The sequence below is a fragment of the Dacryopinax primogenitus genome (genome assembly GCF_000292625.1).
Source record: "Dacryopinax primogenitus strain DJM-731 SS1 chromosome Unknown DACRYscaffold_4, whole genome shotgun sequence".
Taxonomy (NCBI): Eukaryota; Fungi; Basidiomycota; class Dacrymycetes; order Dacrymycetales; family Dacrymycetaceae; genus Dacryopinax; species Dacryopinax primogenitus.
In genome coordinates this window covers 201,107-225,383 of record NW_024467201.1, presented here as the reverse complement: position 1 = coordinate 225,383, position 24,277 = coordinate 201,107, and the positions used below count along the sequence as shown (strand labels likewise).

General features: G+C 52.0%; 8 protein-coding genes across 8 annotated transcripts; 5 read left to right on the top strand and 3 right to left on the bottom strand.

Annotated features, from left to right (window-relative positions):
* Positions 1-1,974: 1,974 nt before the first annotated feature.
* On the top strand, positions 1,975-3,892 carry DACRYDRAFT_98848 (HAD hydrolase). Its single transcript, XM_040777552.1, has 14 exons — positions 1,975-2,056; positions 2,113-2,206; positions 2,259-2,302; positions 2,362-2,447; positions 2,496-2,514; positions 2,572-2,640; positions 2,701-2,822; positions 2,876-2,929; positions 2,977-3,025; positions 3,076-3,127; positions 3,180-3,340; positions 3,393-3,517; positions 3,577-3,590; positions 3,646-3,892. The coding sequence occupies exons 2-14, from the start codon at positions 2,137-2,139 to the stop codon at positions 3,885-3,887; spliced, it is 1,107 nt and encodes a 368-aa protein (XP_040630924.1). The 5' UTR covers positions 1,975-2,056; positions 2,113-2,136; the 3' UTR covers positions 3,888-3,892.
* A 20-nt stretch (positions 3,893-3,912) lies between these two features.
* DACRYDRAFT_20707 (uncharacterized protein) lies at positions 3,913-5,407 on the bottom strand. Its single transcript, XM_040772045.1, has 7 exons — positions 5,209-5,407; positions 5,044-5,160; positions 4,895-4,993; positions 4,691-4,847; positions 4,619-4,641; positions 4,495-4,564; positions 3,913-4,439 (listed from the first exon to the last, which is right to left on the bottom strand). The coding sequence occupies exons 1-7, from the start codon at positions 5,386-5,388 to the stop codon at positions 3,967-3,969; spliced, it is 1,119 nt and encodes a 372-aa protein (XP_040630923.1). The 5' UTR covers positions 5,389-5,407; the 3' UTR covers positions 3,913-3,966.
* A 474-nt stretch (positions 5,408-5,881) lies between these two features.
* On the top strand, positions 5,882-8,699 carry DACRYDRAFT_20706 (uncharacterized protein). The gene is made up of 10 exons (XM_040772044.1): positions 5,882-6,194; positions 6,259-6,327; positions 6,378-6,475; positions 6,545-6,777; positions 6,831-6,959; positions 7,013-7,113; positions 7,168-7,355; positions 7,418-7,776; positions 7,830-7,901; positions 7,976-8,699. Exons 4-10 carry the CDS (start codon positions 6,775-6,777, stop codon positions 8,378-8,380), a joined length of 1,257 nt encoding a protein of 418 aa, XP_040630922.1. The 5' UTR covers positions 5,882-6,194; positions 6,259-6,327; positions 6,378-6,475; positions 6,545-6,774; the 3' UTR covers positions 8,381-8,699.
* A 743-nt stretch (positions 8,700-9,442) lies between these two features.
* DACRYDRAFT_98845 (uncharacterized protein) lies at positions 9,443-11,958 on the top strand (the record flags this gene model as incomplete). Its single annotated transcript, XM_040777551.1, has 2 exons — positions 9,443-9,494; positions 9,776-11,958. 2 exons carry the CDS (start codon positions 9,443-9,445, stop codon positions 11,956-11,958), a joined length of 2,235 nt encoding a protein of 744 aa, XP_040630921.1.
* Positions 11,959-12,292: 334 nt separating this feature from the next.
* Positions 12,293-15,676, bottom strand: DACRYDRAFT_48619 (uncharacterized protein; the record flags this gene model as incomplete). Its single annotated transcript, XM_040774854.1, has 8 exons — positions 12,293-12,383; positions 12,433-12,995; positions 13,045-13,270; positions 13,333-13,825; positions 14,112-14,753; positions 15,111-15,261; positions 15,310-15,522; positions 15,608-15,676. 8 exons carry the CDS (start codon positions 15,674-15,676, stop codon positions 12,293-12,295), a joined length of 2,448 nt encoding a protein of 815 aa, XP_040630920.1.
* A 3,714-nt stretch (positions 15,677-19,390) lies between these two features.
* DACRYDRAFT_105095 (uncharacterized protein) lies at positions 19,391-19,939 on the top strand (the record flags this gene model as incomplete). The annotated part of the gene is made up of 1 exon (XM_040768037.1): positions 19,391-19,939. One exon carries the CDS (start codon positions 19,391-19,393, stop codon positions 19,937-19,939), a length of 549 nt encoding a protein of 182 aa, XP_040630919.1.
* Positions 19,940-20,059: 120 nt separating this feature from the next.
* On the bottom strand, positions 20,060-21,753 carry DACRYDRAFT_114453 (uncharacterized protein; the record flags this gene model as incomplete). The annotated part of the gene is made up of 8 exons (XM_040769824.1): positions 21,392-21,753; positions 21,250-21,339; positions 21,143-21,197; positions 21,012-21,094; positions 20,874-20,958; positions 20,756-20,820; positions 20,377-20,703; positions 20,060-20,330 (listed from the first exon to the last, which is right to left on the bottom strand). The coding sequence occupies exons 1-8, from the start codon at positions 21,715-21,717 to the stop codon at positions 20,060-20,062; spliced, it is 1,302 nt and encodes a 433-aa protein (XP_040630918.1). The 5' UTR covers positions 21,718-21,753.
* A 441-nt stretch (positions 21,754-22,194) lies between these two features.
* DACRYDRAFT_105093 (cytochrome P450) lies at positions 22,195-24,224 on the top strand (the record flags this gene model as incomplete). The annotated part of the gene is made up of 11 exons (XM_040768036.1): positions 22,195-22,384; positions 22,437-22,558; positions 22,617-22,668; positions 22,719-22,751; positions 22,804-23,046; positions 23,105-23,223; positions 23,279-23,364; positions 23,416-23,434; positions 23,489-23,675; positions 23,728-23,809; positions 23,864-24,224. The coding sequence occupies 11 exons, from the start codon at positions 22,195-22,197 to the stop codon at positions 24,222-24,224; spliced, it is 1,494 nt and encodes a 497-aa protein (XP_040630917.1).
* Between the last annotated feature and the right edge of the window lie 53 nt (positions 24,225-24,277).

Here is a 24,277-nt window from a genome sequence, read left to right as displayed (position 1 = left end):
CCCAGTGTGGTGTTTTATCAGCGCCACCTTTGCTGAAACAGTGTTCCTGTCAGGGCACCAGCTCATTGCTTGGTCAAGAGACATGACTAAGCCTTTATGACATGGAAGTAGCTATACCTTGGCATGTGCTGGAACCTGCTGGAAGGATTGGATGGTCAGGTGACCTGCTGTGCATGGCTGTGCATGACCTCATATGACCTCATCCTTGGTCATATGATGATCACCTGACTAGGCTGAGTAAGCAAGATGTTCTAGCAGGTTCCACCACAGAGGTATAAATATAAGGCCTACTCTGCCTGGGGACTGTCTCTTCAGACTTGGTCTCTTAGGATCATCCACAGGTACCTATACTGTAGATAGGTCTTAGTCATCAGGTCTACTCCACTTCCTTGTTGCCTGCTTAGACTCTTGGCACTCTTAGGTGAGCAGACTTAGTCAGCCTGTGTTGCCCTAACAGGGGGGCAGACATGCAAAACATTGATTATTCTGCTACTGCTAACACATGGCTTGTCCTGATCTTGCCCAGGGTATGCATGGAGCAGTTGGTAATGCCTCAGAGGCAATTTGCCTCCATAATTTCCTTAAATCATAAGTATCCCTTGGATTGCACATAGTAATGTGTGCAACTTTGAATGTACACACAATTATTATTATGAAATCAAACTTTTAGGCAGGGGAGTTTCTAATCTAAACATATTTACTGCAAAAAAATGCATAATCAATTAATAACAATTTTTGAACAAAAACTTGATTTTATGGGAAAAGTGTTATGGGAGAACACCAGACCCTCAGGGTCTTGGGGGGCTCCTTGGGCTGATTACACTAATTGTTGAAAAGGAATTTTCACTTAATTCTCAACCAATGTGTATGAAAATTAGATTTCTGGGTAGATAAGAAGTAGAAAATTTATGTTGACTAATAAAAATAGAATATCTTAATTTGAGGGTGATAGAACAAGGTGGAAAATTTGATGCAAAATCAGGTTCTTGTACCACTTTTTCTGGGCTGCTTTCTGGGGCAATAGACTCTATTCTCATGTCCCTTTGCATGTTTTTGTTATGTTGAGCCTTCCTTTATTTTGTTTGAAGGTGACTAAGACTTTGAGAGAACCAATCTTGCACTGATTTATATCTAAACCTTAGGCTACCTGTTTGGAAAGCTCCCTGGACTCTTATTGCTCTTCCTTGATCAAACTGCTTTGCTCTATACCCTTGTCAGCCTGGCCAAAGTCATTTAGGAAGATGCATACAAGGAAATTACAGTCAAGAAAGGCTGCTTAATAGCAGTCTTGGTAATTGCATAGCTAATTTTACTTAAATCAGAAGTATTTGGAGTGGCCCTCCAAAGTGCCTTATCCATAGGGCATTTAATGGGGTTTACTGATGGCAAATACCATGGAAGGCTGCTCTTGTTTCTATACCAGTCTGAGGGTATATGTCAGGGTTCACTTAATTTCAGGCATAATTGGTATGTTTGACACCTATATTTGTATTTGATCCTGAACTTTTTTTTGATTTTTGTGGCTGTGAGCAAGGGGGACTGTGGGAGCAAATGTGGGAGGGGATTGTGGGAGAAGTCAAAGGTCTGCATTTGAGCTGTGCAATGGGAGCAAATACTTTGCTTCCATTGACTGAAAGCAAATGAATACACCCATGGAGGCAAGCTCTTTGCTTCCGTTTTGCTTCCGCTTTCTTCTGCAGAGACAATGTTTCCTTCATTTGAATCCACAGAGCCTGATGTACTTCCGTGGAAGCAAATATTGTGCTTCTCACTTCATGGAATTCGGAGACAAATGAGCACAGCATTTTTCATCTCTATTCTGAGGGCATGTCCCCACCAGTGTCAGACCCTTTCATGGCCTGAAGGACCCTTAATGAGCTGTCTGCGAAGGTCCACCATAGAGCTGTCCCCTCTGACTTTCTATAGAAAAGTGTTTGCTCCCGGACAACTGATATCCCCGAAGGTTTGACGGTGTCATCGGACCCTGGACCGAACCATCACTGAACCTCAGTCCATTCATTCTTGAGCGGTAATTATCAACCAGTCGCACTTTTTTTGTAAGCCGATCTCCCTGTTGCCTGTTATTGAGCAATTGTGAAAAAAAATGCCCAGGCTCGGGCTCGGTGGATCGGAGTCATGAACCTCCTTGGACAGCGATGGGTACGGATCTCACACATCACCAGTGGTTTAGCTCGCGGTCTTCAAAGTCTGAGGCTAGTCCCTTTATTTTCTCGACAGCTGCTGACAAGTGGATGTAGCACAAGCGCTTAAAAAGTCTTCACTGGCATTTTGCTTTGATGTAGTGTGTATTTCCTGCTCAGTCCAAGTTCTCGCAGATTCTGACAGCTCATCGCTATCAAGGACGGGGTCTTACTACACGGTCATGAGGCTATTCCCTGCGCCAAGAAAGCCCTTCGGATGGTAGAAGGCGAGAATAGCCGTGGACTGTACGTGAATTTTATCTATATTCAGTCCCTGGATTCAACGTGACTCAGAAAGATACCGTACATCCTTGTCAGCTCCAATACTCTCTGACTCCCCGCTTACCATCAGATCTGACGTCGACCGTAGCTGACAAACGGTGGAGGGAAACCAGAAGCAGAGCGTGCACGCTCCCTGTCAGAAGTTCTCGGTGTCAATGTCCGTCTCTTAATTTTCCGAGCTAACTCTGATCGCCGTTACTCACTTTCCCCTTCCCAGATTTCAGAACATCAATTAATCCAAGCCCACACAATTCTTCGGCCCATCGCGAAAAAGTACGGTCATGAGCCAGTGCTGATACTCGGTGGGGAACTGGATACATGTCGCAAGATTGCAGAAGGGTTTGTGCGCGTCCCTTCTTGGTGGAATCGTGGTTCAGATTGAAGATGTGCAGATACGGGTACACGCAACCGTCCCTACCAATTGATTATCTTGCGACAGATTCAAGGTAATCATGAGCGATATTTTTCCAGAGGACTTACTAATATTTTGCAGGATATGGCCTTTCTACAAGCTCAACGATGCGGAGAATGAGATAGCCAAAGTATGCCTCGTCTTTCCTTCTGGCACCTTTGTTCTCACCGTCGCTCGTAGCCACACCCACCACATCCAAAATTTGTTCTCACAGTGCATGATCCACGCAACTGTATGCAATGTGCCCAATCTCGTCACTGATCTACCTGAGATAACATGAATAGGGGCACTAGAGATCCAGCTGCTTGTCGATCTCCTCACCCATCCTACGCATCCCCCACCCAAGATCGTGTTCTGCAATCCCGATCTGCTGTGGCGCTCTGATTACCCGCGTAGCCGCTTTGGACAAGGGGCATTCAGGACTGCGCTGACGGCGGCTTATCGCGTAAGTCGATTCCTTGATCATTTGATCCTGAATATTATGAATCCGGTTCCAGGCTAGCACAGGGAAGAAGCTCGAGTACGAGCAGTTTGGAAAGCCAACCAGAGCGACGTATGAGTTCGCAGAGGGGTTTTTGATGGATCAGGCAGGCATTGAGGTGGGGGAAGAGATGCCCCGGGTGTAAGTCCAGTATCTGTGATCAGGTGGTCAAAGGTTATCTACTGATGTCCTTTTTGTAGGTACATGGTAGGAGGTACGCGACTGGTCTTAATGGTGTAATGTCAGCAAAAAATTGATTGATGCACCAGATAACCCCGAATCCGACATCGCCGGCGCCAATGCTCACGGCTGGGAGTCTATCCTTGTCAACACAGGCGTGTATAACAGCGCAGACGATGGTCCGCCTGTACATTGGCCCACACGCATGCTGGATAACGTGGAGCAGGCGGTGGAGTGGGCTATCGATAGGGAGTTCGCTCCTTTAGGGGAGAAGTTAAGGGAGAGAAAAAAGTGGGACGGCGTGAAGAGTGGAGCACTGGATCATTTGTAGAGCATACACATTAAAAGGATGGAAGATCGTGCAACATAGAGCTTAGATTAGAACAATCTAAACGTCCCGTCTGATATATTTAATTCCTCCTCTTCTTGACAATAGGCACGTCTTCATCTTCGTCTTCATCGTCCTCAAAATCCGCTCTGCGGATAACCCGCTTCCGAGGTGGAGGTGGAGACTTCGGCTTTGTCTTGGTCTGACTGGTTGGAGCCGCTTGAGCTGCGGCACGAGCCGAGGAAGAGGGTTTTTGTTGCATCGCTAACGCCGCCTCCTCATCCTCGTCATTGTCATCCTCAAATTCCGCTCGCTTTACGATCCTAGTCCCATGCGGCGGAGGGTGCTTCCTCTGTTTCCCTTTCTCGGCTGCATCGCTGGCAACATCGGGATTCTTCCCAATCCCCTTGCTGGCAGGGGCGGGAAGCTTTCCCTTCGGGGGTTCCTCGTCCTCCTCTTCATCCGAAAATTGCGCACGTTTGATTACCCGCCTCGCATGACCCGGCATCGCAGTAGAGGCGCCTGCTACGGCTTTGGGTGGGACTGCAACAGGTCCTGCAGGTTCCCAATTTAAATGCCACCGAATCCCGAATTATCACAATGTACTCACGGGTGTTTTCTACTTTCGGCCTGGCCTTCTCTTGGGCAAGCTCATCTTCTTTCGCAGCCAGTTCCGCCTTCTTTCTTACTCGTTTATACTACATGCAGCGGCAGACAGAACATAGTGAACGCACCTTCAACTTAGTCAGCTCTTTCTCTTCAAAAACAGTCAGTTCTATGATACGATAAGAGTCTGGAAGCCGCACGCTGAACTTCATCTGTCGATGGGTTATCGATTTGAGGTTGATCTCTTATCGATTTAACAATTCTCAAGGTGGATGGTGAGGGTGTTTCGACATCCTCCAAAGGATGGCAGGGCGGTATCAAGGCACAACGACGGTTCTCCCTGGCGTCATTGGCCACCTGGTACCGTTTAGAATTGAGTTTTGTGATGGGATTAGTGAATGCACCAGATAGATCAAGTCAGTCACCATGCCCGTTGCATCGCTTTCATCTAGCGCCGTCACCGGGATTGTCAAGGATGATTGACGACCAGGGTCAATGATGATCTGCCTCTGTCAGTGTTCAGAAAGCGGCGAAACGGTACTATCCCACTGACTTCAACCTTCGATGTTCCCCACTTCGCTACATGCAAGTCCCCCCCAAGAATCTTTGAACGGATGAACTCCGCCAATGTCTTCCAATCATTGAATGCCGCTTCTTTGTCTCCTGCAACCTAATTTAAATCAGCAGCGCCCATCTGATCGATGCTGAGAGTAGTCACTAGTTTACGGTCTCTAGAAATCTCCTCATGCTTAGCGGAGGCAAAGCATTTTAGCTCAGAGGCGATCAGAAAGAGCTTGACCTGCCAAGAATGGTTTGAAACGTGGGACTGAAGGACAAAGGTTTGGGGTGGATCATGTATTGTTTGTATAAGATTGGTCAGTGCATCGAACGCAGCCATTGTGTACCTAAGGGTTCAATCGCACAGCCTAGATGTGATCGGGGCGATGCCTGGTAAGTTGGCGGAGGGCTAAGTGGTAACACGAAGGAGGAGAATATTCAACAACATTGTTACGGAGGCAAACGCGTCTCAACACGTGATGGATTTGATGCCGTCGCGGACTCGGACTGGTCTCTAATTTCTCGACTTTTCGGCATTCATATGCGCCTATGCATGCGCCACTGCGCTCCCCCCTTTTGACTTCTCACCCCCTCCGCATACCCGTGTCCCTTAGCCCCCGCGGCACTCGTCATCCCATTCAACTTCATCATGGACCACCACCTCGACAAGGTAAGCATGCTTCGCGTCTTCTTCTCTTGATGAGGTAGACCGTGCTGAACATGGCACCTGAGATGATCGCAGAAGATGACGTTTCCTTTTCCGGTTTCGTAGACAACCCAGATGATCCACAGGAAATTGCGATCCAGCTTTGCAGCCTGCTTTGCTCAGCAGGCACAAGAATTACCGAGAACGGTGATTTAGTTATGGACGCAGCGTTAGTTGAACCTTTCGCGGCGCTCCTTGGCAGAAACCGTGTCCTAGCTGGGAAGAAAGTCCGCAAGTATTACAAGAGGCGCTCAAGGCGAATACTTGACCAGATACCGGAGGAAGATATTCAAGCATCGTTCACCTCAACAGAAAGAAGTGAACGTGACAAGTTTGGCCTTGGCTGTACGCTAAAGGGCAAGGTATTTGTCATAGAGAACAAGCTTCCGCAGTCTGAACTACCTGCCGTGGTGAATGGAGTTCATCATACTGACGACCAAGTGAGCCCCCTATCGCATCCTGTAGATAAATTAGAGTACACCTACTCACCCGCCATGGATGCAGGACACCTTCAACGTTGGCGAGGTCGTCCTGACATTCCAACTGGACAGCAAGTCATACCTGCCGGGGGAGGTAAATCTGACACGCAGCTGACGATGACTCATCACTGACTGGTCTTGCAGATATTCAACGCCGATGTTGCGCCGCCCATTGTTCGTGTTCTTAGGCCAGAGGGCCAGGTACCGCACCACCTTGTTGCAGTCTACCCCCACGGTGGCTTGTAAGTGTCAACTGCCTTTTTTTGCGGATTACCATCACGGATAGGTAACCTGACGGCGGATTTGTACAGTGAATGGTTCACGGACTCCGATCTGCGTCACACTGACGTTACGCTACTCAAACGGCTTGAAAGCCTGTCCACGGATCAAGGTGCCAAGGATGCTTTCAAAATTGCTCAGAACCCAGCCAAATGGCGAACAACCTTCAACGCATCGCTTAGAGTGATGGTGGAAGCTCGCAGAGCCACGGATATCGAGCATGATGAGAAGGCTAAAGCGAAAGAGGATTCTCCACCTGAAGATGGTGATGCCACTATAGATGACGGTGACGAGGAGGCTACCAACCCTGACGAGCAGGACAACTACGAAGACTTGCAGCCCAGTCGTCACCTTCGTTCTCATGCTCATCTTCTCGGTCCAGACAGGTATGAAGTCGGTGAGTTAGTGCTAGGCAAACTTCAAGGACACCCTCCTTGGCCCGGGAAAGTGAGTCATCATGACGACTCCCAAAAACAATTCTGACGGTGGAAACTCTTCAGATTGCGGACCCTCATAAACTCCCCATGCAGATTGCTCTGGCATGCCCAGATCGGGATGATCCGGACGTCTATCCGATCCGTTTCTATCCTGACGGTGATTAGTAAGTACCAGTGCTCCTGCACCAGACCGAATGGTACTGACAGGGGCGGGAAAGCTGGTGGGTTCGGCACACCGAAATTGTACGCCTCGATCAGGAGCGCGTGGCAAAGTTTGTCCGTGAGACGCGCGCCAACTTCGGTCCGTTACTTGAAGGATACAAGATTGCACGGGACACCACAGAGTGGGAGGCCAACAACCCCACACCTGAAGATGTTGTAGACCTATACCGCATTGAGATGCCTGGCAAGTCCCCTGTCCTCAGGCTTCTGCGTTGTAGAGCTCATGCTGTTGAAATCCTCCTGCAGAGAAACCTAAGCCCAAGGAGCCCATATCCAAACCAGTGCACGGGAAGCGCAAGCGGGGTCCCCATCGGGAGGACAGCAATGAGCCACAACCGCACAGGAAACGCAGGCGCGGCGAGCGTTACCCCGATGGAGAATTTATGGCCAAGCGGAGGCGCAAGATTCACAGTTTCTCAGCGGCTGAGGAAACACCGACCGATAACGTGAAGTATGAGAATGAGAGCGCGGAACCCGATATACCTCCTCCAATGTCGCCTCGCACTGCCGCGGCGGAGGCAGCTCAGGAGAGAAAGAACAAGTTGCTCAAGACCAGGTGGTTGCTGCAGAAGACGTTCCTGAGCACGGATAGGCCAAACGAGTTGGTAGGTGCCGCGCTGTGCGAACTAGCAAGGAGATTTACTCATCTACTGTCTAGAAATACCCAGATGCGTCGCGCGTTTTAGAGGAGCTGCGGAACAACACAGAGATCACCGGCGCACTTCTCCGTGTAAGTCATCTTCACTTGCCTCACTCATACTTATTTTGCCTCTCTCAACACTACTGACGCATCCCGCATCGCAGGAAACGAAGCTTCAAAAGGTCCTAATGGGTATCACCAAAATGGACTACATTCGGAGCGATGATGAGTTCAAATTCCGCAGTCGGGCGAAGGAGATCCTTAAGTCTTGGGAGCATATTCCACTTCCTGACATTACCGGAGCCGGTCCTGGCACCGGTGTTGGCCACGGTATAAATGGCGCTGGAAACAGCGTAAATGGAGACCATGTGGAGAGTGGGGCGCGTCCGGACCCGCTGGTTGTCAACACCCGTGTTGTGAATGAAGGGGGGGACGGGGAGCCGGACACGGAGCGCATGACGAGCGTGCCGCGTGGGACGAGCGACGGGCTCACGCCTATGGGTATTTTTTCACTCCTGCCGGGCACGAGCATGTCGCCTAAGGAGGCGCGAGAGCCTGGCAAGATCTGAACTGATTGGTTAGCATACTTGGTGAAAGCGGCCCCATCACGACCTTGCATACACGAAATGCGTCGTACTATGAATTGTTTGCTGCTTATTGGGAGAAGCGGATACAGCATTGAAGATGCGGTGTATACGAAATGCCGTCATGCTGTGCGTATGATTTTGCTCGAAGTGCTCGGAGCGAAAAATCTCGTTCTTTGTTCTATTTACCCCTTCTACTTTGCTCCTTCGCACGTGTTATCGTAGTCCTATCTTTCTTCTTATCCCCCCACGCCTGCCCATCTGTTCATACCACCTCCAACTCCGACCCATGTTCTACTATGTTTCCCCTTTCGTATTTCTCAGTGTTGTACAAAATTTCCCGCTGGGCCAAAACGTCCAGCTTTTAGGAGTAGGAGAAATATGACCGCTATGCGATTAGTCAGTATTAAAAATATAGCAATTGAATCGCGTCTCATCGCGGGGCAGCGGTGTACGTTTCACATATTCGACAATTCAATCAATCCCGATGAGATGTTAATATATAGACACTTCGGTAGAAAGTGGAAGAACAGGCGCATGAACGGGTGACCAGCACCAATGCAGAGAAACTGAAATCATCATTCTCTTCGAATTATCTTTAGCTGATGTTTTCTGGATCAACCTAGGATAATCTGACGAGGGTCTTTAAGTACCCCAGTTAGGTCAGACCCTAGAATGCACTGACAAGTCTGCTTCGTGTATTGAAATGACCTTAATCCTGATTTCTCTTGAAACTTCTGACCATTGCCTCCATTTAAATCGTGGACACCTGGGGCACACTGCCATTCCGGAGTAATTTATTCAAAGTCGGTTGAGTGCAGTGGCCCCACACGGACACTTTAAGTGACAATATGACCCTGATCATTCGCAAATAATTTAGGCCAATTTCGCTCCACAATCCTGTTTTGAAAAAAGCAACGATGGACCCTCCACAAGTTGGCATCTCCTGAAGGAGAGCAAGGAAAGCCAACTTTCTTTCCCCTTGCCCTCTCAACCCCATTTTATGCTGCTCTCGATCGCAGCAACTGGCAGTGAATCAAAGTGTTCATGGCCTCCCCGTGCCACTTCATCGATCTCGCATCTCCGGCCCTATCCCCGAGTAAGCCTGGACCGGGAACTAAATGTCGCGGGATGTTCTCTCGGGAGCCTCGGAACGGATGCAAATAGAAGCCCTTATTGGATGCTCCCGTTAGAGTTGTGATTTCCTTGCTTTGGTGCTTGATTTTTCCATATCGAGCTCAGGTTGAGCGTCGGTGGAAAGGCGAGACATGATGTTGAGTCCAAAGAGGACAGTAGGGCATGCCTGTCACGTGAGGTCATTCTCAATCTGTGCGCATTTCCCCTTGCAATGGAATGAGCATGCTGAAATTATCTGTTCAGCTGCGCCGATATTCCCCTGGCCAAATTCACAACAACCGCAACAATCAACACAATCAACACCGCTTCCTCAAGCTCAGCCAACCACGCAAGCAACTGTCACAGACGCGCCAGCTCCCCTCTCACCTTCAACCTCAAAGAGCTCAAATCCAGCCTGGGCTTCCCTCATCCCCTCGGCATCTCCTGCAAGTGCAGATCGTCCCACTGCCGCACTCGTCCTCCCCTCGCCCCGCAATCACGCCGCCTCTGCAGCAGTATGGGCTAAAAGAAGAGGCGAGGGAATCCACAAAGGAAGTGGATTCTTTACAAGCCAGCCGACGGGCTTCTTCTCCGGTCTGAGATCCAATCGCAGAGGATTCGCAACGAGCGCCGTACTCAGGAATTCCGGTGCAGGTGCGAGGAAAGATGCAGAACCAGAGAAGGAGAGTGTCGAGCAGGATCAGAGCCAGAGCGACCCCTCCCGGCCCATAGCTCATACCGATCTATTCAAAGATTGGTCCGATCTTATCTCCTCCGCACCCATGCCCACCGTCCTTCCGTCACCGGCCGGCGAGCGTCTTGCCCACCGCTGGGAACAAAGCAGGAAGAGGCAGAGACAGACCCTTACCAACAGAGAGAAGGCCAGTTTTCACGATATGTTCGATCTGCTGTTTTCGGCCATGAAGGAGGATAAGGAGTCCAGGAGGGGGTTGAGATCGGACTATGAAGAGGAGGGTGAGGACGGCATGGTACCCGAGCTACCACCGATGGAAGAGTTGCCGGGAGACCAAGACCAGCCTGGGGGAAGTCGCCTTTTTTCTCCCACTCCACGCCCATCGGGAAGGACCGAATCCGCCGACTATGCATTTACCGCTCCTCCCGGACTGGCGCTGAAGCCAACTACCCCATCCAACATGCGCTTTCTTGACCAACCATCTGATCTCGATAGGCTGTACGGATCGCTCACCTCATTCAACCAACGAATGAGGGCGGAGCAGGCGCTTTCCAAGAAGACGGCGGAGGAAGTGGATAGGAAGAACGAGCAACTGCACCTGTGTGCGACGGACCTAGAGCTCTTGCGTTACGCGCTGGATGAAATCTTCCCTCGCCCAGAAGACCATACGGCCCCGGAGGCGTACCCGATCCTTCTCGCGGGACTTATGCGTCTGCTCCGAGTCAAATATGGCGATCCTTCACTGGCGCTCGCCGTGTTCGCTTATGCACGGGGGCTCAGTGTCACCAGCTACGCATTTGGCTGTACTACGCCTGCATATAACGAGCTCCTGCGCACGCGCTGGGAAGGGTTTAGAAACCTGCGCGCTACTCTGGATGCGTTGGAGGAAATGCGCTTAAATGGGGTCGCCTGCGACAAGGAGACGCGTGTAATCGTGGAGATGGTGAGGAGGGAGGTGGGCCAAGGCGTCAGCCCTGAGGCAGCAAGAATTGTGAACAGGATGGAAGCGTTGGTGAACGAGAGTCTGTCAGATCAGGCGGAGAAGAAGCAGACGAAGGAACCTGGGCTTGCCCTGGGCCCTCGGGCGCTTGGTACCAGGGATGGTGCCTATTCCAACACGGAGGCAAGATCAAACCTCCTCCAGCCACGCAGACTTCACCCTGGCGAGCGCTGGAGGCCGGCATCTGCGCGGGGCAAGGAGATTGGCTCACACTCTGCACTGAGTGGTGAGGCCGCTGAAGAAAGGAGACCCCCACATGCTTTTCGACACCGACACGATCGGCCGAGGTGGGACGACTGGAAGTTTACTAAACCAAGTTTGGCATTGGCGAGCGATGGAGAGGGTAAAGACGTGGGCCTAAATCAAGAGGCAGAGCAGTGGGGAACCCCTGAACAGGACAGAGAGGATGGGCTAGGGTTTGACGACATTTGGGAGGAGAGGATAAGGAACAAGCGGCATCCTTCCGGCACAGCTTCAGCGACTGGACCTGTCTTTACTGAGCCGACACGGGGCAATGAGCAGGGCAAGAGTAGCCTTGACGTGTTCCCCGAGGGTGCGTTCAAAGCTCCGACTGGGATGGCATCCCTTGAGCTGGGCAAGGGTGTCGTGAGTCGGGCCTTGCCAGAGCGTGAAGAGCGTGGGGTTGGAGTGATGACCAGTTTCGGTGAGGATTTCGGAGAGTACGACCTCCCCGAGAACTTCGAGGAGGAATCGGACTGGGATGACGGGGATATAAAGAACAAGGAATGGTAGTGGTGAGAGTTGGGAAAAATAGCAACTCGTTGAATTGTCCTCTCGAGATCATGCAATATTACAGAAATTAAGCTCTTTTATTACGCATGCTCATCAGATATCTAACCAATCTTGGGAATGATGGAGAATGGAATTTCAGTATATGGGTAATGAATGACATGGGGTGTGAGGTTGAGAGGAATCGAAGGGTGAAATGGTAAATTGGGGGCGCGGTAGTGGTACACGACCTAGGTAAAAGGTCAAAGTAAGGAGCGCCCGCCGTAGTATACAAATGTGGCACTAATTCCTCTAAAGGGAGGAAACCTTGTTAAATGAATGCAGGTGGGGAACAGCACTAAGCACGACCGTGCATCGGTCTGTAGCCGGGGTCAACCGTCGAGCAGTCCATGTGGCGCAGGAGCATGCCGACGAAGACGTTTTCAAAGCTGGATGCATGTGAGAAGGTGAATAGCAGGCTGGCATAGCTGCACGTACTGGTTGTTACGGAACGCGACGTCCAGGTCATCCGTCCTGCCTCGAATAAGGTTAGGCGTCATGACCCGTGCGAGACCCTCCTCTGTCATCTTGGTGTGCTCAACAACCTCATCGCCAACGAACAGCTGCAGGAAGCTGATGACATGGAGAAGAACGCGCCTATTGGGTTCAGGCAGGTGGCGGACAACGTCAAGCACCTGGTTTGGGTTATCTGAGGCGGCAGCTTGAAGGGCGAGATTGTATGTCTGCCCTTCAGGGATGACGGGTTCACGCAGCTCACGGAGCCAACTCTTCATCAGACTTGCGCAGACGTGTGGATCCTCCACGCCTTCAAGATGATAGTGTCCGCGCTCAATCCGCAGGCGCAGACTAGCTACAGCATCTGTGTCGCCGGGAAGTCGGAATATCCCTTCTTCCTTCATCCCTCCCAAGGCGAGGATGCCAGAAGAGAGGAAGGGGAGGATGATAGGTACTGGCTGCTCGGAAGGGGGGTAGACAGTCGCTTGGAGGGACATGATAAGCGGAAGGGACTCGCCGAACACCGAAGGGTGGAAAGCGGCATCCTACAGCTGTGCAATTAGCTCAAGCTTTAGCGAAGGCAAACAAGCGCACAGCAGCGGCTTCGATCTCCTCCAGGCTCGGCGCTTTGCCTCGCGGACCTTTCCACATGATGATCTCTTGTCTCCTGAGGCAGTAGCCAGCCATGACGTCGACCTTTCCTTCGGTGTTATGCATACTTGAGTGAAGGAAATGGGTCAAGTGGTCCTCGAAGTACTTCGACGGCGGAAAGGTGACGATGAGAACGCAGAGTAACTGCCAACCGCGGAAAGCACTGTCCCTATATAGCAAAAGCCATATGAATCTTAGTCACATACCCCATTCCGGCAGTGGTGGACATACGTATTCGGGTTCTCAGTGAGCTGCTTCATCACCTGGCAATAGATCTCGTCCCTCAGCTCCGTGTGCGAGATTCCAGCCTGCAAAAGCCACCTCTCCTCCTCGATGATACTGTTTCCATCCCCATTCGCCCCTCCTGGACCCGTCGAGCCCGAGACAGAGCTGAAGCTGCTGTTCGGGCTGCCTCTAGAGCCCGTCTGGCTTGCCATACGCGCCCCGACCCCGATGGGCTTGAGAGGGTCGCGATCCCCCATAATGCGCTGGACGACTTTGAACGCCGCTACAGCGTCTTTGTGCAAACTGCCGTTCATGACGAGCAAAGGCCCGTCAAGGGCAGATCGCTGCCAACGCATGGTTTCGTCTACGGGGATCTTGCGGCGCTTGAGGAACCAGAATCCGCGCGAGCGCTGGGAGAAGAACTTGCGCGCGTACTCCGAGGTAGCAAACTTCTTGATGTCGTCTTGGAGCGTCGGGGGGAGGGTGGGATGTGTGCTGCCTCGTGTGGTCAGTAATGGGTACACATCAAAGAATAGATCACGCACCCAGTAGAGAGCCGTTTGCTTGACAACGACATAGGCGAGGACGGCCTCACAGGCAGCGGTACAGGCGCCGTCGGAATCGGCCTGAGCGAGAACGGGTAGATAGGCGACAACGGCGGGTTCACTGATCCCCCATCGTCCAGAGAAATAACTGTCAGTCCTATTACTACATGAACTCATGAGAGTAGAAAGACTCACGTTCGCCAAACCGGTCCACCCGGATAGGCGCCGAAATCCCCGAACTCCTTACACTGCTCAGCGTCGCGCTCCTCTGCCTCGGTCCTTCCCTCATCCCAAGCCCCTGAGGACCGACAGTCACGCTCATCCCTTGGGCCTTCGTACTCCCAGCAGTTCCGGGGCGCTGGGAGAACCCACCTGCGCCTGGAAGTGGACGCAGCGGGCTGGGGGGTTTACCTCGGAACGAGGGGGAGAGGGAAGCCAGGCTGACTTGGCTCGACCTCGGCGAGGCAGAACGTGGGAAGAGCGGGCTCGGTGGAGCAGTCGGCAGGGAAGGGGAAGAGGGGGTGCTGCTGCTTCCCGTGCCTGTGCCGAGCGTCCCGTTCGTGCGGAGGGAGTTGGTAGCTCCAGATGTGCGTTTCTTGACTAACACTGCGTGTCCCGGGTGGCCGTTCACAGAGGGAGGCGGTGCAGAGCTGGCACTTCCCTGACTGTGATGCCCCGCTCCGTTTGGCCAGGCGTTCCCATTGCCATGTCCATGACCATTCGGATACCCGTACGCGGTAAGAGGCGACGCAGGGAGGCTTTTCGCCCCGTCTGCGTCGGATGGGAATGCCTGGAGGGGGGAGACGATACTCGCTGCAGCGGCGGTGAGGTTGGTGATGTTTGGCAGGGAGGGGCGGGGCTGGAGCGCAGAAGGGTGTCGGGCTGAACTCTGAGCTGGACCGAGGGTGCTTGGCTGCTGATGCGGTTGATGCGGGGGTTGACGTGCTGCCACGTGAGCAATGGTCCCCGCGCTAGCGGAACGCATCTCCAGCCTGGGTCGTTCACCACCTAGACCGTGACCAGAAGGATGCGCTGTTGCGGGCCTGCGCATGGAAGTGATTGAGGAGGTGGGCGAGTGGGCAAGGGAGTGCACAGGCGAGGTGGTGGGCGAGTGTGGGGGGCTCTGCTGCCTACCCTTGGACGAAAGACGGTTAGGGGAGCCCTTGAGAATCCCCACAGGCTGGTACGGTTCAGGCGAGAGAGCGCGAGCTGGGGAGGGAGGCGAAGCAGGTGGAGAACGCGAAGTCGGTGTAGAAGGGCGGATGGTCTCGCCGAAGGATGAGGTTGGGGAGAGCGAACGCGAGGGAGTGGAGTCGACTTCCGTCGTCGGGTCGAGTTGGTCAGGTTCTTCAACTACGAAAGAGAGTCTCTTTCCCAATGCAGAGTTCTGCTTCACATCAGCGCCTCTCTCCCTCTCGAGTAAGGATGACGAACGTACCTGTATCATCCCCAATGGGATAACGAACCCCCCTGGGCGCTCCCAGACCGTCTCCCCCGTTCTGGTATGATAGAAATAGGACAGACCGCCCCGACTCTCATCTTTGAGCTCCCACCATTCTCCCTCTGTCGAAGGGGGCAGGAGGAAGGTGTTCTCTGGAGGGTCCCAGGAAACGGCGCCTGTTGCGGGACAGGCGTAGAAGGTTGCTTGCGTCTGATGAGGGTGAGCAGTGATCCGAAATCAGAAGAACAGAGCAAGTATGCCGACAAGGAAAATAGGGAAGGGGATAAAGACGTACCTGAGGGTCAGTGATAGTAACCCAAAAGTTCGCACCCCAATTGCTCGCCGCTGGTCCACTGGCATTCATCTCGCTCGTCTGCGACGCCCTCGACGGCGACCTTGGCGATCCCGCGCGAGATGTCGACGGGGAGGGAGAAGGAGAGGGCGAGTGACGCTCGATACGAACATCGGGGATCATTGGCATCGGAGAGGGGATGGGGGAGGGAGCTGGAGGGTTGGCGAGCATGGTCGTTTGCTGAGAGCGAGGACGTCGGAGAGGGCCTCAACGTCGAGGGCTATAGAGAGCTATCCAATGATGGTAGTTGGTTGGCTGGGTATGGATATCAACGACCAAGGTATGTAGGAACGAGGGTAAGAAGGAGGAGCAGCGTGTATGCGGCACCTTGATGCGTTCGTGTATGCGCAAATTCCTGCCTGGCTAGGCGAGGTCGGCCAGAGCGCGTCCTCCGCGTGCCCTGCCTTCCTCCAGCTGGACGTTGCCAATGATGAGCACGAGGTCTCCGGGTGAACGGCAGCGAGGAAAGTGGAATTGCCGATGAGCAAGAGGGTAAAGGGAGTGAGGAGCGACCAAGGTAAGGGGACAAACAGCGGACACGCAGTTTGGATACCGTCGTCCTTGTATCCGATCGACGACGAACCGACGGCGCTTCGGGTCACAACTCTGTTATTTTCGGTATATTTCTTACTATAAACATTCTGATTACGCTAACAACATCTACGCTACAAGAGGGTGATAATTCTTTCTAGTAAGTTAACAATATCTTCTGTAACAACTATCTTTGACAGCTCGGACAACCAGCAACGCATTTGCGCACGGGCCTGAGAAAGCAACCAAAGGTAAAAAATCGCGATTTCTGCAGGAGTATTCCATTCGAGGCTTCTTCTCTTCCCCGCAATCTCGCAATAAACCTTCGTCGAGCCACTCTGATTACCCATCATCAGCACCGCCCATCTCATTCCTTATTCAAAACAGTGCATTTCTCATCATCATCCGCCTGCACTCTTAATTATAGCGGATCTTACGAGCGCCCGTTGCTATGGACCCTCTGGGCGGTGAGCCACTCATTATAATCCACTGAATCAGATCCCTGATTCCCTGATTCTCCTGTAGAAAAGCCGAAAAGGTAACTTGGTCAGCAAGCTTATTTACTGAATACAACTCTGCGCAGAACGGCTATCGGACCACCTCTCTCTTGATGAACAACCTGCAACTAGGCCGTGGGGCGGCAACAACGGCCTGAGTATCGTTTGCTTTCACGACAACCCCCTCGTCCCCACGATCACCAGCTTCCCCAGGAACGAAAAAGAGGCAAAAACAACGCCAACAACGAGGCACCGCCTTATCTCCCGAAGCCCACGGAAAGATGGGCGCTGCTTCGGGGCTTCTCTTCGGCTATGTTGCTGGACACGTGCTACCTTCTTTTGAGATCGTGTGCTGGCAGCCTCCTTCTCCTTCTCTCCTCTCCTCCTCCTTCTATCGCCTTCCAGCCTGTTCGTCCTATCCCTCTCCCCTCTTTGCTTCTTCTCTGGCATTCCCGGTAACTCCAACACGCACATGCGCCACCTCCATCGCTCGATGATACGACCAGCAGCAAGGACTTCGCACACAGATCGGCTCCTGACTACAGTAGCGTCAGGGAGCGGCTCCCGTGATGCTGCTGATATGAGGCATGTTTGTCATCAGCAAACGCAGATGTCTGGATTGGCTTTTCGATTACAACTGGAATATGCATGAGCGTAATCGCTGATGAGCAATAAGCGTATCGTCTGGGGAGAAGCTGGTTATTCTCGATAACTATATCTTGCCTGAGGTGTATCCGGTTTATCACAGGGAGGATGGGAAGGACAGTTGCTCTGTGGTACAAAAGTGGAAACCTTGGTATTCAAGCCGACTCCTCGCTCATTGATATATACCCGCATAGGCCACATATCACTAGCAACTTTCCGCTCAATGTCTTGCCTACGTTTGCTCACTCTGAACGAGAGAAAGGGAGAGCTAATCGGTCATCACGCGACTCTAGCCCAAACTCATGGAGGGGCGGTTGAACTGGCTTCTTGTCGTGATTGGTTAGGTGTCATCTGTTGAAGGAATGTAGCGTCCTTGCCCTTTGGGATACGCAGCCTTTGCGGAGGGATTACGAGAGTGACAAGGTAACGGCTCAAGATCCACGAGTAGTGGACTGGATTCAGGGTGAGATACCCATGTCTCGCTCGTTGTTTTTAGTGACTACCGCCTGTCACGCAGTGTAACGGAAGAGGTGTCTCTTGTGCGTATCATATTGTCTTTTGTTACTATTCAGTGATGTGAGCGGCGTCACGCCATATGTCGTCGGGCTACGTATGGATCGGTTGGATTCGAGTTCATATCCTCATCCACATCGGCTGCGGTTGTGTAGTGGCCTATACTCTCCGAGTCAGCACATGTTCAACCATGCGCTCAACGCTTCAATAGTAATGCAATTGATATTGGGTGCCAGTGGCAGGATGGTGAGCGCGTAACCGGTCGTGATGTGTTCTCGCTTCTTTTATGCCATGTGGTGGTCGATTCGAACAATGATATCGGCTATCAACGATGATGCAGGTGTGCACATGAGAAAGAGGTATATCCGAATTAAGTACGGCGCCTCAGTAGTCACATCGACTGGGCTGTATGTCTGATCCTGTCTTGAGCCAACACCCTTAATATTTCTGCAGGAGTTTGCAAGTTTACGAGGCGTCACTTTACAGAATTTGAATTTGATTTTTATTTTTATTTTTATTTTCTTCTCAGTAACTGTGTGATATAACTCAACGTGTCTCGGCGCCGCCGAATTATATTTCCAGGGCTCAGGCTGTGCCGCGACTAACAACGGGCGGCCATGTCACAACGATCCTCCTATCGATCCTCCCACAAAAACCGCATTGAAGAGCACCAGGCTTGGCATTAGAATATATACTTCAATTCTTTGCTTCTAGAAGGTCGGCTCTGCGACAGGGTCAATGGTCCCCATGCCGTCGAAGGTTCTTCACCATCTCCATTGGCATATTCGTGGCGCCTTCTTAACCGCATTGTATCTGTTGGGGTCTACTTTGGCGCCGGTATTGTCATGCCTCGGGTGTTGCGGCGGTACCGCAGTCAAGTCAGTTGAAATCAGCATAAACAAAGGTGAAGGTATCCGCATTTTTCAGAGACTTCCGCCTCCTTTCTCTGATAGAACTTCAACTTCGCATTTCATCATTGCACCGTCATACTCAAGCCATCTTATCTCCCTGCCTAGGACCGAGTATAGAGCCACTTCAGGATTAAAAGCGGGATGAGGTGAGGAAGACGTGTGTCAGCGGTCGCTGACGGACAAAGCCAAGGGGCCGAAAGCCACGGGCGCCAACGACCCTTGTCCAGGAAGTGGGCGCGCCTAAACTCCTCCTCCGTTGAACCTGCACAGGGAACAACAAAGGTTGTGGTATGGCCTGTGATTCCAAGATGACTGCTGGGATTACTTCATCTTTTGGCTATATGGCTCTTGCGGGTTTCTTCGACTGCTGGGCGGCCGGCTGGGGGCGGTATCTACGCATATGTCGGAATGGAGCGACATGACCAGTCCTCCTGCGTGTGCTGGCTATTGTTGGCTCCAGTGCTGAGTCTCTGTACAAACCAAGTTCTCTACTTCTAGGCAACCGCGAACCTCAAAAGCGGAGCTCACCTCTACTTAAAGCATCTTTCCAGCGCCATGCAGAAACAGAACCGTCCAGGAGCAGCACCTCACGCCCATCCCGCAGTCTTCAACATAGGCGCTTGCTCGCAATGCTTGACGGAGCTCTTTATATTGTCGTTTTGCGCAACGCGGTCACTGTCAACGGTACACCAATCAACTCTTGGCGTCTCGTCCTCGCTGGCACACCTGACATCTGCCTGTACCTCGACTTCGACCGCACGACCGGGACAATGCGCCCTGCACTGCGTCGCTATCCCTCCCCCGAGGACGGACGACCTGTGCCTGGAAGACACATCGGAGGAGATGCCAGGACACTCGTGACAGTTCTACTTCCTACCCAAGGAGCAGTCCAAGTGTCCGACCTCGAGGCTGTACGCAACCGCACGAACGACATGCGGTTCGGAAGACACCCTGCCGAGGCGCCCAAGTTCATTGCTACCATTCTCAAGATGTGGAGCAATTCCGCTGATCCGGTGCTGGATGACAAGAACGATGTCAACTTCAACATGCTCGGTGCGGCCCTCAGCAACAAGGTGGCGGAAGCAGAGCGTTCTATCGCTGCAGGAATGTGGAGGGGGCCTTCTCACTTCATCTACATCCCCGATGGGAGCGAAGTCCTCTACTCACAGATGCATTAGTAAGATTATGGACTTATTCCTATAAACATATGCGTGTAGCACAAATTTGAGACGAGGAACGCCTTGTATAACAATTAGCCAAATCTTCCTGTCTTCAAATGATACGACACATACGCACGTTTATTCAAAGAAACTGTCAATCTCGTCGAGTAGATCGGCCCTCTTATCATACAACGCCATCGCAGGCTTCACTCCTTCCCAACGCATCTCCATCGCCGTCTTCTCCACTCCCTCAAAGACTCGGAGCAGGTTGTACTGAGCCAATCCTGCCAGCATCGTGTCGTCCCAGCCGCGGGAGCGAAGTTCTTCGAAGAGTGCAGGATACTTGGAGACATCTTCGAGTCCCTGGGGCACGCTAGTGATTCCGTCGTAGTCGCTGCCGATACCGACACTGAAACGTCTAAGTACATTTGAATGAAATAGAGGAATAAACGCACTGTCGGGGTCCTGCAATGTGGGCGATGTGCACTACATGATCGGCAACGGCCTTCACATCCGCCTTGTCCTTGTCTGCCACGAAATCCGGGGCGAAAATGACCATCACCACAGCATCCTTCTTTCCCTCTCCCTCGCCGATGAGCTCGAGTATACTGTCAGGCACATTTCGTCGCACGTTGTGCACCGCGCGGGAGGAAGAGTGGGAGAAGAGGAGAGGGGCGCGAGAAACGTTGAATGCTTGGATTGCGGTGTCGTCGGAGACGTGAGAAATGTCTACCATCATTCCCAAGCGGTTCATCTCATATATCAGTTCGACACCGAACGGGCTATACATGGGGGTTCAGACGGATAGGAGTGCCACGATGAGAAGGAACGAACCTGAGTCCACCGTGCAATGGTGTAGGTGTAGCACCGATGCCAGCAGAATCAGCGAACGCATTGTTCTATGCTTGCCATATCAGCTGTGATACAACATAGAATCTATCAAAATACGCACGCAGGTATGAGTCAAGGTCATGTACCTCGCTCCAAGCTCGTAATACATCCTCAGGACACCCAGTGAGTTCTCAAGCTGGTGTCCACTGAGTCTAGAATCAGCTCTCTGTCCTTCAACATGTCTGGAAGCTCCACGCACCCCTCAACACCAATCAAACTTGCGACTTTCCCTGACGACATGGCAGCACGCATCCCCTTCGCAGTTGTGGCGTACTCGAAGACCTAAGGAGGAAATCAACAACTGCAAGATAGCGATGGTGAACAGCTCACATCAGGGTACTCGTCGATCATGAGCTTGGTGATATCAATCTGCTCCAGGGTGTCACTGTTCTCACTTTAGCAGGAACAGGGATAACAAATGCTGAACGAAGGCGCACCGGACGCGATAAGTGGGAATCATGAAGTCCGGCCCCTCGTCCTTGCCCAGCTCTGCTGAACAGGGGACAAAGACACTCCAGAAGACACCGCTACGCAATCGGATCAACCCAGATCGCCAGACCGAATATTACAGTTACTTACCCAACATGTCCTGTCCGCAGTCTGGCGATGTCCACGTGCCCAGGCATCGTCGCCCTCATGTCGAACTGGTTGATGTCATTCTTGTAGAACATCCTCAGTAGGAGCGGCAGGTCAATGTGCGTGTCCACCACTCCTACACGGTCCAGTATGGGAAGCTGGGCGCGTGGAAGGGCAAACGCTAGGATTGCCGCGATAGCAAAGACGACTGTGAGGCCAACGGGGACGACGATTCGAACCCAGGCCCCACGTGGGGCCGGTACAGGTTGAGAAGTTGTTGAGAGGAGAGGGGCATTCTCGCCGTTTTCTTGGGCATTTATATCGGCCATCGCAGTCAATGTCGTCTAGAGTGTTGAGCAAGACGTTGAGCGTATAGTTTAAGACGACGTCGGGCCATGCTAGGTCAGCGTCCCGCTGAATTCCCTTCTACTTCTTAGAACAATGACATCAACCCTTACGTAAACATTTATCTCCGAACTTACCGCCGCGGCGTTTCCCGCAACTCTGATTAACATCCTTGCTTTCATCCTCAGCACACTCTTCTCTTCGCGAGCGCTCCGTCGACCCTCTTAATAGCCGGGAAATGAAAGAAAGCACTTACTCAGCGCTTTCAGGTGGCATGCCCCACTCTCGGTTTGCGGTCGCGTAGTTATATATGTGTGCGTCCCAATTTGGTGGCTCTCCCGGAAATGAAATCGCTCCCAATGGCATTTACTCTGGTCGGACCGATTGTTGCTGATGCCCGGCCCGAGCTATAAATCCGTGTCGTGGTGGCCTTTTGGCGAACACCCCGCGAGCACGTCGGGATGTCTCACTGGCTTTTGTCCATCTCGGTGGCTTGGGGTATTCTCTTTCTTGTCACCAAACTCTACAAGGACCGCAAATACTCTCGTCTCCCCCCCCTACCACCGGGATGGCTTGTCATTGGGAATCTGCTGGACCTGCCACTGTCGTCATTGATGTTCAAGAAACTCACCGTTTGGTCCAAAGAATTTGGTTCTTCTCTGGCCTCTTGACGCACTCATCGGGACTCTTACCATGATTGCAGGTCCCATATACACATCTCGCACTCTCAACAAACGTGTTGTAGTATTGGGGAATGCGAAGGTCGCCGGAGAAATCTTGGATCGAATGTCTTCCAAGACCGGAGGCAGACCAGAACAGATCAAGGTACAGCACTTGTTACTTTCAATGGCTTGTACAGATATATTCTAAACTTTCCAGGCAGCAGAGTATATGTGCCGAGGTCGCAATATTGCCTTCATGCAACGTAACGCACTGTATGTCATTTATGCTTTAACGTTTTCGGCGCCGCTTACGCGGCTCTCAGGTGGAGAACCATGCGCCGAGCTGCACATGACACGTAACTTCCCGATGATTCCTCGACTCGTATCTCTGACCAACCAACATCATAGGATCACTCCTCGTGCGGTTGAACAATACGCCTCAGTACACGTATCCGAAGCGCGTTCCCTGGTCTTGGGCCTTCTCTCTCACCCGCATCTTTCGCTTCGTGTCCATAACCCACCGATTCTCCACATCCGCTGCCATGCGTACTTTGTATGGACTGGAGGGAATGTCTATAGACGACTCGGATCCCAGCCAAAAACTAGTGGAAGTGTCGGACAGGCTTTTCGAGACGGTCAAGCCGGGGAAGAGTATCATTGACCTCCTGCCCGTCCTGAGATGTCTAACTGATCGGATCGCACTTTTAAGAAGGTAGTTGTGTAACGTTTTCACAATCGACAATCGATTGGCGTATTTCCAGGAAATCCGATGCTTTCTATCAGCAAGTCACAAACTTGTATAAACAGTGTTATTTTTCCGAAGCACCCGTACGTCTGCTGTAAATATCCACAGCTACCTCTCTAAGTCACCTTCGCCCCTCAGGGGAGTTGCATTAGCCGAGACTTGAAGGAGAAGAAGTACCCGGGGTTGGACGATGTTAACTCAGTGTGGTTAGTGGGTATTCTCCTGTAAGACTTTTCCAGCGCAAGTATCTTTTCCTGATCACTTACACAACATAGTCTGGCTTCCCAGGATACGGTCCGCTTAATTTGTAACTCTCTTGAAGGATTCACGCACTCATCCAAAGACTAGACCAAAGTGGCCCTCCAATACTTCTTCCTGGCTATGTTGTTGCACCCCGAAGTCGCGAGGGAAGCACAGAAACAGCTTGATACCGTCATCGGATCCCGTCCACCGACATTTGAGGATCAATCGAACTTACCGTATATTGAAGCGATCCTGAAAGAGGTGCTCAGATGGCGACCTCCCACTCCAGGCGGTATGTCCATATTTGGAACGAAAGGGCATCCTGACATGTGTTCTCATACTAGGTCTTGCGCATATGACAACAGACGACATTTCTTACGAAGGATATCTCATACCTCAAGGAACCATGCTTATTGACAATATTTGGTGAGTTGTCTATTCATCAGCTACTAGTCCTACCTTTGATTGCATGAATCCTAGGGGAATGACGCACGACCCGGAACTCTACCCAGATCCTGAGAAGTTCGATCCCTCCCGGTTTCTCACACCCGAGAACGAGCACCGGTCACCATCCCCTGACACGCGGGACGATTATCTCACCTTCGGGCATGGACGGCGCGCATGCCCAGGCCGCGACCTTGTGCTCCGTGAGCTATGGATTGTATGCACTTATGTCCTCTGGGCTTTAGAGGTCAGAAAACCGATGGATGAACACGGTCAAGAGATCACTCCTGATCCTGACGCATTTATCGATATCGGTGCCGTAGTATGTCCATCGGTGATGTGGGCGACGGCGATACCGCGATTTCCGAATCTCGCAGAACTTATGAGGCTCGCTTGATACCGCCGCGAAACCGGTGTAGTCCTGGATAAAGAACAGTCAAACCAGGACAT

Bases quoted from the DNA above. Each gene is read 5' to 3' on its own strand.
- DACRYDRAFT_98848 (XM_040777552.1), top strand. From the start codon at position 2,137: ATGAACCTCCTTGGACAGCGATGGGTACGGATCTCACACATCACCAGT. The intron at 2,303-2,361 runs GTGTGTATTTCC...ATCGCTATCAAG, and splicing joins TGGCATTTTGCTTTGATGTA to GACGGGGTCTTACTACACGG. The intron at 3,026-3,075 runs GTATGCCTCGTC...CGTCGCTCGTAG, and splicing joins CGGAGAATGAGATAGCCAAA to CCACACCCACCACATCCAAA.
- DACRYDRAFT_20707 (XM_040772045.1), bottom strand. From the start codon at position 5,388: ATGGCTGCGTTCGATGCACTGACCAATCTTATACAAACAATACATGAT. The intron at 5,161-5,208 runs GTGACTACTCTC...GATTTAAATTAG, and splicing joins TTTCTAGAGACCGTAAACTA to GTTGCAGGAGACAAAGAAGC. The intron at 4,440-4,494 runs GTGAGTACATTG...GGGAACCTGCAG, and splicing joins GCCGAAAGTAGAAAACACCC to GACCTGTTGCAGTCCCACCC.
- DACRYDRAFT_20706 (XM_040772044.1), top strand. The intron at 7,356-7,417 runs GCAAGTCCCCTG...ATCCTCCTGCAG, and splicing joins ATACCGCATTGAGATGCCTG to AGAAACCTAAGCCCAAGGAG. The intron at 7,777-7,829 runs GTAGGTGCCGCG...TCTACTGTCTAG, and splicing joins CGGATAGGCCAAACGAGTTG to AAATACCCAGATGCGTCGCG.